This window comes from Rhipicephalus microplus, chromosome 3 (genome assembly GCF_043290135.1).
Source record: "Rhipicephalus microplus isolate Deutch F79 chromosome 3, USDA_Rmic, whole genome shotgun sequence".
Taxonomy (NCBI): domain Eukaryota; kingdom Metazoa; phylum Arthropoda; class Arachnida; order Ixodida; family Ixodidae; genus Rhipicephalus; species Rhipicephalus microplus.
Genome location: NC_134702.1, coordinates 127,058,157 through 127,074,272, shown reverse-complemented (window position 1 = coordinate 127,074,272; position 16,116 = coordinate 127,058,157). Strand labels below are relative to the sequence as shown.

Below are 16,116 nucleotides of genomic sequence, written 5' to 3'. Positions count from 1 at the left end.
AGTTTATAACTTTTATTACGGTAGCCGGAAGAAACTCTCATCATCTATTTCATCTATATATATATATATATATATATATATATATATATATATATATATATATATATATATATATATATATATATCTAGCCGCCTACAACTTTTAGCTCTCCTGGACGTTTCGATAATGGTATCAATACGAAACTTGGTATAGCATAGAATGACTGTATGAAAAACAAATTTGAGAAGTCATAACATGAAAATCATGACATACTTCTCATGAAAGTCATGATTTACGTTTCATGGTCCTGCAGCTCTCACGGCTGTTTTGTTTACATGACATCTTGAGAAACTGGTATGGTATGGCATGATTGCATGGCGAACCAAAGCGACAGACCCCAACCTCAAAAATCGTGACATGCGTATCATGTACCAACATGACTACATGCCACGCTTATGATGCGCTCGCGGCCGTTTCGCTAGCGTCACATATACCAAACGTGGTATTACGGGATGTGAATTGATGACGAATGTATGGTACTGGTGTAAACATGATAAACACGAGATGCGTGTCATGTAACAACATGACTACATGCTACGCTCATGATGCGTTGCGGCCATTTCGCTAGTTTCACATGTACCAAATTCGGTATTGCGCGACGCCAACGGATGATATAGCTAAACGACACATCCAAACATTATAATCACGACATGCTTGTCATGTAACAACATGACTACATTCCACACCTATGATGCCCTTGCGACAGTTTAGCTACCTTCACATATACCAAATTTGGTATTACGTGACGCCAATGAATGGCGAAGGTATCTGACTGGTGCAAACATAATAATCAAGAGATGCGTGTCATGTGAGAACAAGACTACATGCCACAGTGAAGGCGCCAATACATTTCGACGTGACGTGGTGCGTGTGCTCGCGGGTGTTCATTTCGTCACATCTCGCCGGCGTTGCAACGCCAGGCGCCGGTCCTGCCATATATGCTCGCAGGCACATGCCGCGTTGCGTTGCTTTGACGCGTGCGCGTTGTAGCGCGTCCGGCATTCCTCCGTCACGAAAAGAAGGAGACGCAGTGCTGTTAGGGTAACGCATCAGCGCGAAATGGAGCATGTCCATTTCGCGCTGATTTTGAAGCATGTCCGTCAGGCAGCGCCGAAGGACGCTGGTCGTACCTGGCGTCAGACTATGGAGTGCTCGCGTTTTCCTAACGTAACGTCACAGTGCCCAGCTTGCACGCGCATCAATGCTACATTGGAGTATATTGGGCCCTTCATGATGCGCTCGTGGCTGTTTTGCTTGCTCCACATATAACAAATTTGGTGTTACGTGACGTCAATGGGTGACGAAATATATGACTTGTGCAATCATGATAATCCTGGCACGGGTGTTATATAAGAACATGACAACACACCGCTCTGATAGCATGCTCGTTGCCATTTCGCTAGGTTCACATATAATAAATTTGGTATCACGTGACATGAATAGATGATGGCGGTAAACGACACCTCCAAAAATGATAATCATGACAGCGAAGTCATGTACGGCATCGATTACCTCCACCCCGTAACGTTAAGCTGAATTTGAAGTGATATACCAACATTTCTCATTCGTGCTTCGCATATCATCGATTTCCACTCTACGTGGGATCTGGCTTTTTTTTACACAGCAGTGAGCATGACACAACGCGGCGTAGTGGTAGAGTACCCGCTTCGTCATACGTAGGCGGCAAGTTCTAACCCCGCTGCGTAAATTTTTCAAAACTTCTTTTTACGATATGTGCTAGGATTTACCTTACCCACGTAGCAATTCGTTTGGGTGGTAAACTAACTTTTGGTGACGCTTAAGATGTTGCCGCTGTTTCTTGCTTCAAAGGTATTGTTAGTGGTAGCATGCTTGTGTGATCATGAACTGAGCGTTCATGATTACACAAGCATGCTTTAGTTATCACTGAAAGCTATTCTATTACTTGACGTATTAAACTTACACCTGAGGCTATACGCCGAGGCGTATAGTTAGAACACAGCTATGTTGCTTTGCGGCGTTAGTGGTAACATGCACGCGCTCTATCGTACTCCGCAGCAAGGACGGAGTGCCACCTCTAATTCACGTCTCATCGGCACACAAGAGTTGCATATATTGCTAACTTCACTTGAGTAGCAGAGAGTTCGCAGTATCTTTTACTCTGCATTCAAAGAAAGAGTATCTTCCGCGGCCAAATCTGACCTACTTTACCACGGAGTAAAAGAATTCTGGGGAGAGTAACACAGTCCCTCTGCTCTTGCACTGTACCCCCTCAAGTTCTGTGAGTGTAAAAAACTTCAGGTTTTCAGTGGTGCACATTCAAGCGATGAAATTGTAAATCCAATTAGCAAATCATTATCAGAAGGACGACTCTTAGTTTTCGCAATTCGACCCAAAGGCTGCTTGGGATGAGTTCTACTTTACTGCAACGCAGTTCCCACGGCTTTTGTTTCCTGGTAAAAGTTGCATAAACGCACTCATGATTTTCATGCGTTCATGAGCATTAGGCAACGTTCTCTCTTGTTTCGTCGTCCGTCTTTTCAACAAAGTCTCGGAACTTTGACTGATGACTGTGTATTCTCAGAACCTACATACATTTGTGCACTCAGTCAGCCGGTAGTTACAAGGCGCGTTCGGAGCTACAAATCACCGTCTCGACAATAATTGATTTTTTGTAAACACAAGAATAACAATTGTGTAGACCATTGAGCTACATAAGCGACATAATACAGTATATTACTCTATATTAGACATTTCTGTATTAAAAATAATACGAGTGTACGATGCCATGGTGTGCTACTGCACAATGCTCTCAATCCCATCAGAGCTAATAATGTAGCCGGGAGCTGGCCCCATGTGATGGCTCCACTGAGAATCATGCGATTGCCCGTTACACTGCATTGCCAAGCCAACCTAAGCTAGTGATAATTGCAAGTGCCAAAGGACATGGCTAGTTTTAGCAGTCAAATTTATATGATACCAAACTCCGGAAAACGGACAGAAAATCGGATGTGGAGAACCATAAAACTGTTGATCGGAGCACGTTATTATAACCACTACCAAACTTACAGCAGCTTCTTTCGAAAACACAGCAAGCACCTCTGGCGATGGCTTGAACCGTCGTGAAAGAATGTCTTTCCTGTTCAGCGTTGAGATCTTCCGGCATGTGAGTGGGCATGAAGGTGAGGTTCAGGAACACAAGACATAGCTACACCGCCTGGTCTAACTGTAAAATTCTCGTTCACTGTACTGTCTCTCGCACACAAGAGACCTTTAAATACAGTTGTAGGAAATCATATCTGTAGAGAGGGTAACTGCTGGTGTTGTGCATTGGTACACGTGTATCACATTCATGCCCTGCTCTTTAGCAAACTGGGTTTTAGTCGGTTACTATATAGTTGTTTCCGCCTCTGTCCTCTTTCGCGTGGCCGAGAACTGAGTATGTGCGAAGGCGAAGTTTCTTAATTTTAATCAACATTAAGCTATATAACGGTGTAAACTGTAAAGTTCCAGGTGTGCCTAAACAAGAAACGATGGTAAAAAATGAAACGTACTGAAATTAACGTGCACTCCCCATCATGACACACATGATTATCTCATTGCTAATATTACTAGTGACTCAATTTTTTATAATTTGTATAACTAATGCCACGACACCTAAAGAGCGTTCGTCACCACATATCATAAACTTTTCTATTTTTTCAGTCAGACACTCCATGAGTACTGCAAAATGAGCGTGAGGAATAGCTCAAGTTTAATGTTTACTCACGCTGCAGACAGTGCCAGGAAAATAGGTCACCCACAAGCCGTCCAGAACAACCACGTTTTTTCATGTGCAGACGTGACTATGCTATCAAAGCCAATAAAGCTTGCTATAAAAAGCTGAGTATTAATCATTTCGCTGCTTCGCTTCGCATGTATTGTATATCTGTGCTCTGCATTTATTGTTCCTCTGGAACATTAAACGTAAAAACGGCTCTTACCTGAAGGGTTGTCCAGGATGCCGAATCAATTAAGACATAATATAATATGAGAGCCACGAAGGTCAGGATTCCAAAAACCGCAGAGATCACGCAGAAGAATACGGCAAACAAGCTTGTGATGTTCTCGTTGCTCCCCTGTGCAGTATTCTGCACAAAGTTCTCAGTTGACTTTTCGAAGGGCAGTTCATACCACGGTTGGCTGAGAAAGACCTGGGTAAGAAAGTGCATTTCAAACTGCGATGAACAACTGTGACGGCTAGCACGCCTCCAAATTTTTTTTCTGCGACAAAAGCTCATCAAGATCAATGTCCACATTTATAATCACTGGAAAGGCAGCAGCCATACTCTGATTTTCTGCGTAAAATCTTGAGTTACGATACATAGTAATGTTGGCCTTCTGTGTCGTAATTCCAGCAAAGGCCGGCGGTGCAACATCACTTGAGGTCTTCATATTTCGGCACATTTCCCACATCTAGAAAAAAAAACACTAAAGAAACAGCAGCTCACGGGTCAGTACACTAAGAAACCAGTAACTGCAGCGTGTCATCATTCCACTTGAAAGAAGTGGAGTGTTCGAAGAGCTCATTTGTTTCTTAGAAACAGCCAACACAAATAACAAACAAGGGATAACATCACAGGCAAAATTATTCGTTGTTTCAACTCTATTGCAATGATCCTCGCTGAGGAGGAAAAAAAAAAGAAGCAGACGCAACAGCGTCCTTTGCATTGTTGCTGGATCAACGTCACTATTGGCAACAGTGACGTCAAGCCACTAGAATTGCGCGACCTTCCCAGCCGTGCCTCATGTTGTCGCTCCCGTCGAAATGACGACAGCGCACCACCGGCAGCGGGAATCAGAAAGCAACCCAAGTTTTTTTTTCGCTGGTTTTAATAATGAATTGAGATTGGTACGCATTAAAAACCTTTTCTCATTTATTTTGGCAATTCACATTCATGTACAGCGCGAAAGCGTTGAAGATTAGAAAATTGACGCATATTTAGTGATGGTATGAACGAGAAAATGATTGAGTGATTAATTGATTGATATGAGGAGTTTAACGTCTCAAAACCACCATATGATTATGAGAGACGCCGTAGTGGAGGAATCCGGAAATTTCGACCACCTGGGATTCTTTAACGTGCACCCAAATCTGAGCACACGGGCCTACAACATTTCCACCACCATCGGAAATGCGGCCGCCGCAGGATGAACCAGAAAAGAAACAGTCACTACGGAATCGTCTTGAAATACACGCGGATATGTAATACATCTTAGTTGCTTTTGGTTACCTGGCCTTTTATGGTTAACTCCTCGTGTCACGTTGATCGAGGGGGGGACTGTGAACTTCTACGAATCGGCCAATGAGGCTGCGCATGGCTTCACCTACCGCACTACTTTAGCATCGGACGAGTTCCCCTCGCCAGGACGCAGAGGTGCTGCTAGCGCGCATGATTTTGAACTCCTTTACAGTAGAGAAGCAGCCGCCTGCTGCCTCGTTCCAAGCTCGTCAGGATGCAGATAAACCTTTTCTGACATTTGCAAGCTAACTACTTCCATAGTGAAAGGAGGACGTAGACAAGACACACGAGGAAGGAACAAAACCTTAGTGCCAATCACATAAGGAGAGACGAGCTCGCGCTTGTCCAGATTCAAGGTGCTTGATGTCCCACGCTTTTCGATGTTCTACACGTAATGTCTCTTGACTGACGCTGAAGTATACGTAGAAATAAATCACGTCACACAACCCCAATTCAGCGTTCCTTAGTTTAACACACTCATGCGAAGTGCCATCTTTGATGACCGAATTGTGGCCGCGATCGGACAGAATGGAAAGACCTATCAGCGCCGTCAGTTCACTTGCCGCGATAATCATGCCAGACGGCGGGAGTTCGGTAGCGTTTTGCTAGATCCAATCAATCTTCATTCACTCACTCATTCACCCCGTGACAAATAAATCGCGCTAACTATAGCTGTGGTGTTGCAGTTGTGCACAAGTTGAAAGCAAATGCTTTAGACGGCTCGTCTCTCTGTCACTCAGAAAGTGTCTAATAGGCCATCCCCATGGCCATAAAGTTTCCCAAAATTAACTAGAGGGACTCTGGCGCTGCGATCGTTCAGCGGCCATAGGAATTATGGGTAGTACACATTTACCTAGTCTTCGTACTTGCGGCGGCGAATCGCTCTTGCGGCTTCGTTTATTGCTGGTTACGGTTTTGTTTTGAAAGAAAGAACGAACCATTTTAAACTTGGTGACTTGATTCGAAATGGTAAGCCTAAAAGAATAAGGTTGTGAAGCGCAAACGGTGAAAATTTGCTAATTTATGTTTTCATAAAAAAACAACTCCAACCACACGAACACACACGGAGCCAGAAGCAGGCCAGAAGTACAAAAATTAGACAAATGTGTGTACTACCTATCATGCTACTGCTCGCTGAAGTGCCGTGTGTTGCAGCTCCCACAGACACTAGTGCCAGAGTTCCCTCTAGTGTATATTAAGAAACACTATGCCCATGGCCGCTCGATGAAAAACAGTTTTTTTATTCAGAGGCGATGCCATTAGGAAGTTTGGTGTCTTAACAATAGCATTGGTAGCTCGTACAAAAATCTGTAGACACACAGGCTCTGTGACTGTGTTCGAAACGCTCCAATCATTAAGTGGGGACAGTTGGCAGGAAACACGGATGGTACCCGTTTTCTTCCCAAGGTAGTCGAGGCACTCGTAAGACTGCTTCTCTGTCGAAGCGTTCCTTCCCGCCTCTCACTGAAGTGATTTTTTTATCTTTTTTCATTTCACCGAAGGATCATCCGATGCGCACGGACGCTGTGTGAGGATGCATACCGGATATTTGGTGATGCAGCGTTCTTAGTCTGGCGACACAGCCCTAGCTCTGGCCTCGGTGCATCAGCTTATCAAATATGGCTACGCAAGTAGCAAATCTCACTAATAACGACAAAATGTACCTCATATTCATCGGCAGCGTAAAATGAAACAAATCATTGGCTGATTTTACCCCTCTTTGTGGCTGTCTGCGCTGTGAGCATTTAGCAGGAGCAAGTTTTTAACGAAAGGGTGTGGTCGCTTCTGCATAGGAGCTGCCATGTTTGTTTGTAACCACATTTACCACTGTGAACCGACACATATAGTTAAACGCGTAAATTGACCCAAGGTCTGAGTCAATCTTGCTATCCACAGAAAAAAAGCACTGCCTCCATTGCTCCTCGCTCCAGCGCCCGCATTTTCATTGGCACTCAAAAATGCACAGACATGCAAACGTCGCTCGACGAGACTAACAGCTGTTTATGGAATGAAAAAACTTTATTTATTTATTTAAAAAACTTTATTTTTCAAAAAAAGCTTCATCACCTGTTTATTAACCACAAAATTCGCGGTGCCAGAGGAATAGTTGAGATGCGAGGAGGAAACGCGTGCATGATGCTCACGAAGGAGAAATACTGCGAGCCAGACGCGCTTTCGCTCTCACCGATTCAGCCGAATCTATTCTCACGACTGAAACTCTTCAATCAGCTTTCGACGTTAATCCGAGCCTTTCGATGCATAAACAATAGCCTAAAGACCTTTTCCTGAAGTAAAAAAAACTGCTTTTCGTCATCGCCAAGACTTCGGCAGACCCCTGTTGCAAAACATTGAATCCTAACAGAAGGAAGTGCCAAGCAACTTCGTCTGAGTCCGCACAGAGTTTCGACGCGCGATCTTGAGGTAATGAAAAAAAACCTTCCGACGAAAACCCACATGATGACACCATTTGGTCATCAGATAGTGCATGGGCTTCACTGGTGGTGCTAGTGAAAAAGAAAGGAACGAACTCTTGGCTTGTGCACCGATTACTACCGCCTGAAGAAAATACGAAGAAAAACAGAATTCCGTAGATTGACTCCACAATGCGATGTACTTTTCTACGATGGACGTCAAGATCGGCTATTGGCAAATCGAAGTCAATGAGAGAGACACAGAAAAGACTGCCTTCATATCGCCGGGTGGCCTTCAAGGTCATGCACTTTGGTCTTTGCTCGGCACCTGCGACTTTCCAACGAGTCATGGATACAGTACTGGCTGGCTTCAAGTGAAAGATATTACCGGTTTACTTGGACGACGTCGTGTTTTTCTCGGGCTTCAACGAACACCTCCGGCACTTGGGTTATGTACATCAAGTAATCAGGCGCTTCCAACTCACCTGAAACCAGAGGAATGCCGCTTCGCCTACAAGCTCCTGTTTTACAGGACGTGAGTGCACTCATACCCGCAAAAAGCAGCTGCCATTGCTGGGTTGCCACCTTCAATCGACAAATAGCCATGCACCGATTTCTCAGCGTGTGCGGTCATACAGCCGCTTTGCCAAGCATTTTCATGAGACCGCCGAGCGACTAACGCAGCTCGCGAAGACCGACGGGGAATTCGTATGGGGAATGGCGCAAGTGGAATTATTGCATGAACTGAAACGACACCTTCATATCACTGCCATACTTGTACATTTTGACGAATACGCCGATACGAAAATCCGCACTATAGAGTTTTAGAATAACGCACCGCGAGCCCTTGTGATGCGGTCACTGCCACTGCACATGCGTCGTAACGCGAGTCGGCGTTCGCGTTCGCGGACCGCACGCAAAGAAACTGAAATTGAGTGCGGTGATCATGGCCCGCATGTGGGCCGCAAGCGCTGGTTTCGAGGCTACGGGCGGTGATGGCGGCCCGCATGTAGCCCACAAGTGCTGGTTTCGAGGCTACGGTGTCGCTGCGATCATGCGTTGCTGTTCGGCAGGGCAAACGCTATTCTTAAGCTCATATGGCGCCCACTACGCCCGGAATGTCCGCAGTGCTTGCAAACGGTATTCTAAAACTCCCTACTGACGCATGCGACGTAGGTCATGACGCAGTTCTTGTGCAGAAGACTAACGGAGAAGAAGGCGTTATCAGTTTTCCTAGCCGGTTGCTATCGAAGGCAGATGGCAACTATTCTACAACAGAAGCAGACTTTCTTACGATCATCTGGGCTACGTAGAATCTTCGCTCCTACGTATATGAAAGTCCCTTCAAAGTTGCGAGCGACCATCACGCCTTGTGGTGGGTAGCTAATTTGAAGGACTCTTCAGGGCGTCTTGCGCGACGCAATGTGAAGACTTCAGCAATTCGACGTTACCATCGCTCTCAAATCCGGACAAAAGCACTCTGACGCCGACTGCCTGTCTCACACACCTGTTGACCCACAACCACAGAATGACGAGGGCAATGACTACTTCTTGGGAACCTGAAACGTCAATGACCTCACCGAACGACTGCGAGTGGACCCTCAAATCAGTGGCCTTGTGTAATACCTCGAGGGCAAAGCTGCCATTGTTGTAAGATAATCGACCAGGGGAATCGCACCGTTTTTTGGGGGGAATAGCATCCTCCTCAAGAAAAACTTCTAACAACATCGGGCCAACTACCTTATGTTAGTACCCTCGGCGTTACATCGAGAAATTCTGGACACTCTGTATATTGACTCGACGGCTGGGCGCCTTCAACTTTCACACAAGTTTGTGATACAGGAAAGGCGCTACCGGCCCTGCTTTACTGCCAACATCACCCTCTAGGTAAAAAGGTACCGAGAGTCTCAGCGACGGAAGGCACCACCAACTAAGCCAGCTGCACGTGCAACTATCGAACCACCTCACCATACGTTCCCATTAATAGGCATGGACTAAGCGGGGTTGTTCCGGACGTCGACTTCCGGAATCACATTGATTGTCCTTGCTAATCTGTACCCCACCCGCTTCGCCTAGGCAAAGGCACCGCTCGAAAGTAGTGCTGCCGAGGTAAAAAGTTCTATGTTTAAAACATTGTCCAGCGCCTTAGTGCACCATAGGTGCTCATTACCGAGAGAGGTATGACATTCACTACTGACCTAACTCAGGCTTTCTTCGAATACAGCCAGACAAGCCGCCGTCGTACGGTAGCGTACCACACCGAGATCAATGGCCTCCCGCAGCGGCTAAGCAAGGCTATCGCTGATCGGCTGGCCACGTACGTCGACGTCCAACACAAAGTGTGTGACGCCATCTTTCCCTACGTAATCTTCGCGTACAAAACATTAATTTCTATGCAGCGGTAGTGTAATGCGCATACAAAACTGTAACAAATGTGAAGTGGAATTGGTGTTTGAAGTGTTCGAGAAGCTGCAGGACTGTCGTAATCATTTTATTGAGATTAAGCGCCCGACGCGGACATCATGAAATATTTTGGCACTTACGTGGGCACTACACTTAACGCTGGAAACTTCGACGGTACTTGTATAATTGCCGACGAGCTTCACTGTTTGGTAGTTGATCAGCGGCCAATGCTCTGTTCACCACTGACCGTGCCATAGCGTTATGCTGCAATGGGACTTTCTAATTACCGCTATCCACCCTCCCCCATTCCGTCTAATACGAGCTGTTGCCTTCGTTAACATTATAACCCAGGTAAAAATATGTGTTGTCTCTTCAAAAAAAGTTCCAACTCCGAGTGTGCGCCTGAATTGTTCTTTTCCAGCCCCCGTTACTTACTGTGCCCCACTTCTTGCAGTCACAATTAACCGTCACTAAACCTGCCCAAACGGCTGTTTTGTTACGCTTGTAAAGCTTTTTGTTTTTTTTTCGGTGCTAAAGTCATAACATCTCAATGATCCAATATCTTCAAATAACACTTGCGATGCTCTCTTTGAGAAAATTAATCTATGAAATGAACTTGAACAAGTGAGAACTAACCATGGCTTGTGATGTTATAAGCTTTCGACTGAAAGCGCAACCAGGTGAAATTACACATGTTCAGATTTTTTGGCTATACTGTATTTATATTGACGACAGAAGAAATATTATACTCAATTGCACACAAAGAATCGCAACTGCATCGCTGTCAACTGTTTTTCACTTTGTGTGTGACAATCTATAGATGTCATGTTTCACGTGATGGGTATATTTCGGGCGTGATGAACATATGTCCAAAAATAAATTGTCATTACGTGCACTCTTCTTACCTACAATGAATGAATTGTGTTTTGATACGGACCTTTTTAAGACAAACACAAAGCCATCAGTTCAAGTTAAAATCTAAGAATATTTTCAAAAAGGTGGCAACATACACTGATGAAATGCAATAACTGGAGTTCCGCTCCTATTACGTAGCCACGACAGCGCAAGCAGACGCAAAGCCTGCATGACGACAGCATTAGGTCACAGACTAGTATCAACATTGGCTGCCTCGTTTCCCATTATGGTCGCCAGTAACAAGTGGACACGCAACCAGTGTCACTGCTCGTTACGTCACAGCTACGAAGGAAGATTTAGACGGTGACTCATTCGCAATTATTCCTTGAATTCTTGTTTTGGTAGTTGAGCTGTCGTTAAGCGTGAATCACCAACTAGCACGAATTTTCCCCTTGCTTGACAGAAATAAAGTTGGGGGACTTTCAAGCTTCGCATTTAAGAGTTGAACTTGGTAGCGAAATCCTGCCCTTAGTGTGCGACACACACGCAAACACACACACACACACACACACACACACACACACACACACACACACAAATGCGCGCGTGCCGCCGGCGTGGTGGTGTAGTGGCTAAGGTAGTCGGCTGCTGACCCGCAGGTCGCGGGATCAAATCCTGGCTGCGGAGGCTGCATTTTCGATAGAGACGAAAATGCTGTAGGCCCGTGTGCTCTGGCTTGGCAGCACGTTCAAGAACCCCTGGTAGTCAAAATTTCCGGAGCCCTCCACTACGGCGTCTCTCATAATCATATGGCGGTTTTGGGACGTTAAACACCACCAATTAATCAATCAATCACCAACGCGTGTGCGCTAGCACGACGTATCTATTGCAATGCAATGACTGTAGTCTAGGCACTTTCCTCTGCTAGAGCGGCGTTCTGCTGTAGTCGAGACACGTTTTTCACAATGTCTCACAGATGGCACACAGACACACACTTACGTGCGTGCGCGGAAATTGTACATACAGGTTTTTGATCTGAAGCAAGAGTCGCATGGCCTCCAAGATATACGCCACGCACTCGCCTCATCAGAGCATGAAGAGTCTCATAATGCCTCAGAGATGGCAACACAATATTTAGCGTTTGCTGTTTGCTTGATCAACGCCTCTTGAAAGGCATAATATGTTTTCCGCTAGATGGACAAAGTTGTCCTTTTTTAGAGCTGTTTGAAAGTTCGTTTGTGTTTTTAGCGGCGATGGCTGCATCATCCCGGCCTTTTTTGACGTAGTTTGATGGTCTCCCAAATACGCCTACAAATCGCCGAATGGGCTAGCTTTCATTGAGACACCTACCGAACAAAATAAGCTAAGGCGACTACTTTCACTACATGGCATTTGTGTAGCGTTTTTCTCAAAACCGCTGCAAGTAACATCGTGTCTTTGTGGTAGGACAATTGCTTGCCACGCCAATGGCCAAGGTTCAATCAGCAATGAGACCGAAAATATTATTCTTTATATTATTTGCTTCTTTCCTGACTTTTACCCACAGACAATTTTTCACTCACAACCAATGGTGCCGACGCCGATGGCGGAACTTCTGCGACACGAGCTTTCTAACGCTATCGCGGTAATACAGAGTACAACAGTCCTTGATCCTGGCGGAAGTGCTCTTAAGCGCCGGGCGGCTGGATTTTAAACGGCGATGACGTATTCGTGAGCATCGACCAGCCGATCGCAGCGTCATTTCAAACAACATAATCGCATAAAACCTTTACCTGGTCTGTAGTTCTCATAGCTGAAAAATCTGTTGATTGTTGTATCGTGGAAACAACGAGGCTTGTACTCCCGTCGGCTGTTTGCTTGCCTTCTTGCTTTTTTAGGTCTCCTTGTCTTGTCATCAAAGAGAAAAGTAGAGTGGAACGGCGAAAATCACTGCTTGTTCTTGTTCATCTATCGATCGTGGCGCATACCCACTATGGGGGATTGTCACCCGGCCACAGCCTTCTTTTTTCTCTCAAATACTACCCTAAGCCATCGTGCATAGAATAATAGGTGGCAGTTTTACAGTCAGGAAATTATTAACATTTATTGTCACCCGGCCACAGCCTTCTTTTTTCTCTCAATGACTACCGTAAGCCATCGTTCATAGTGTAATAGGTGGCAGTTTTACAGTCAGCAGATTATTAACCTTTCTGATTGCTTACCACTCGGATTGTCTGAGTGTATTAACATACTACTAGTTAAAAACTGATATTGATTTATTCACGCAAGAAAATTACTATGAATACCACTAAATTTTTTTTTGCCGAAAACAGCGTTTTGTGTTTTCGCGAATGATTGTACCTTGCCAGTCATGCTGCATCATACCCAGTCTGCAGAGTTATCGCGTTGCAAAACATTTTCACTGATAATTGCCATGCAGAGAGAAGCTATTCAAACAAAAACAATGCAAGCAGAATACTGCTCGAATTGAGGTAAGGCAAGTAGATGACAGTGCGCGGATATTTTGCAGTGCAGATTATCACTGCCTCAGACTCACTTACCGGCCTGCGACCCGCCTTCATGCCCCAGCACTGCGAACGCGGCAGGCGGCCGCTAAAGCGCACTCAATTTGAATGTCTCCAGTGCCTGCAAAATAATGAATATTGTATTTCAAAAATAAAAGCAACAAAATTTCCTTAGTACACTCTGTTTTGTTATTATTCATGGGCAATTAAACTTAGGCAGAAGTTCTACCCAAATCTCAGAGCATTGCCTCCGAACGACATTGGTGATGCCTTGTGTTCATTTCATCGCAACAAAAATCGTCACATATGCCATATTTAATCTCTTTCGTGATTTACATATGGACAGCCTCGAAATATGCACAGCCTCAAAAATTGAAGAAAAGCATTATTCGTGAACTAAAAAAGAAGACCTTGAGCCGAAGAAGTCCCACGTGAACCGGGACCGAATTTATTGGAAGCTTCGACATTCCAACCTATGGAATAAAATTCAGCAAAGCAAGTGTCAGTGTATTACTTAATTGGTAATGTCCATCATTATTACCATAAATAATTATACCCTAAGGGCCCCCTTGAGGCATAGCATAAAGGGTTAGAACGTTTTACTGAATACAAAAAAACTAATAAAACTAACAATACTGTAGAAATACAGGAGCAATACTTTTGCAGTTTGTGAGAACAGACGCGTATAAAATACACTTATACAAATATGCCGTGGTAGAGTAATAGGCTTTCAAGTTCAGGTGAGCTGTTAGTAGCTGTTTGTTTGCGCACAAACCACGCTGTGAGACTATGGCTTCCAGAACGTTATACCATTCCTTGATGGTGACAGGAAGAAATTACTTATTGAATGCAACAGTCCTACTGAAATGACGCTGGAGGCTTCTGCAATTAAATCGTCGGTGAGAGTAGCGGAATAGAGCAGGTAAGAGAGAGCCATGGAGGTGAGAAAAAATAATAAAAACTTATGAAATAAACCTATGCAATATAGTTTATGTTGACGGAATTGACGCCTGTCAGCTAGACTCTGCAAGTCTAAAGACTCCTTAATAAAAGCGATGCCGGATTGGTGATGGTAATTGTACGTAGTAAACCGGGCAGCCCTATTTTGAACAAGTTACAACACATTATTTCGGAAGGTTTTGTGAGGACTCCAAATATAGGAGGCGTATTCGAACTTAGTAAGAACGAAGGTTACGTACACAATTTTGTGAACTGCCCCACCATGGTAGTTTAGTGGCTAAGGTACGTGGTTGCTGACCCGCAAGTCGCAGGATAGAATCGCTACTGCGGCGGCTTGCATTTTCGTCAGAGGCGAAAATACTGCAGCGCCATGTGCTCATAATTCACTGAACGTTAAAGAACGCCAGGTGGTCGAAATTTCCGAAGTCCTACACTACGGCGTCTCTCATATACATATTGTCCTTTTGCGACGTTTAACCCCACAAGTCAATCATCAATCAATTTTATGAACTGTAGGAGGTAATAGGCATAAAGTTCCTCGGATGTAAACAAGCTTTTTTGATAAGTCAGCTACTATACGTGTGTGATGTGATCCGATCATTTTAGAGCATTCGAAAAATAACTTCAAGGTATCGGTAATTCTCTACATATGCCAAGTTCGTTGAGTTTAAATTCCAGAGGTATTTCGAGTTCGACTGCTTGCAAGATACGTACATGTATGACTTTGCCTTTGGAAATAGTGGTCGTGATCAACCAGATTGCACACCCGTTTTCATCTAAGGATAGGTAATTTTGTAGAATGCTTTCGAGAGTGTGAAGAGTGTTCGGAAGAGTGTGACAACTTGCTTGTTTGATAATGCAGATAATAGGCATGAGTTTTATAGCAATGGGAAGCAATTACTCGTACAAAAAGTTTCGTTTTCGATTACCAAATACGATTTTCCTCCTTCAGGGGTTGCATTACCTAAGTGTGTGCGCCAGAAGTCCGCAACCTGTTGCCCACGTGGCAGCATTAGGCTCCACTCTGCACGACGTCAAAGCCTCCTGCCCCCACCCCCTCCCGCCGCTTTTTTTGTCCCTCTCTCTCTGAAGGCGGATGCAACAGCTTTGAAATAAAATGTGGTTTTCGCATTCTTGCGACTTGCATGCAGAAAATAATAAATGTAGTTCTACAAACTAGTGTCAATTCACCGAATTGTCGCGCTTCGCCAAATCATCCTTTAATATTAATCATACAAGTAGGAACTTAAAGCCGTGTACGTTTTGTTCTGTGAAGGAAACTGCAAACAGAATCAGAAGCGCCCCCGTGACTGAAGCCGAGAGCCGAAGCACCAAATCTAAGCATATTGTCAGTTGCGACGTTCAGCCCTAGCTTAGCGAATGAGAAAATAAGGAGTCTTTTATTCGGAACCTGTGACGACAAAATGACAAAAATGGTGTTTTAGTTATTTCACTTGACTGAAAAAACTACACTGGTGTGATATTGCCAGACCAACACTCGTTATTCCTCGAAAATTCTGAATGTCGAACTTCTGTCCATGGATGTTACCGATTCTATGGCGTCTGTACGGAGAGAAACTTTCTCTATACTATCGCAGTCATACCGTTCAATAAAAAAAACGAAAGTATTGGCCTATGCAATGCCGTTGAAATAATGAGTCCGCAATTTCATTCACTTTTAA

General features: G+C 44.5%; 1 protein-coding gene across 1 annotated transcript in view; it reads right to left on the bottom strand.

The window, feature by feature from the left end:
• The window catches only part of LOC142803914 (uncharacterized), a 47,695-nt gene extending 34,836 nt beyond the window's left edge, over positions 1 to 12,859 (bottom strand). The window contains exons 1-2 of the mRNA XM_075890204.1: positions 12,743 to 12,859; positions 4,003 to 4,212 (exon numbers count right to left, since the gene is read on the bottom strand). Of these exons, the coding sequence (XP_075746319.1) occupies positions 4,003 to 4,212; positions 12,743 to 12,760 (228 nt within the window). The 5' untranslated portion in view covers positions 12,761 to 12,859. The remainder of the gene's footprint in view (positions 1 to 4,002; positions 4,213 to 12,742) is intronic.
• Positions 12,860 to 16,116: the final 3,257 nt, after the last annotated feature.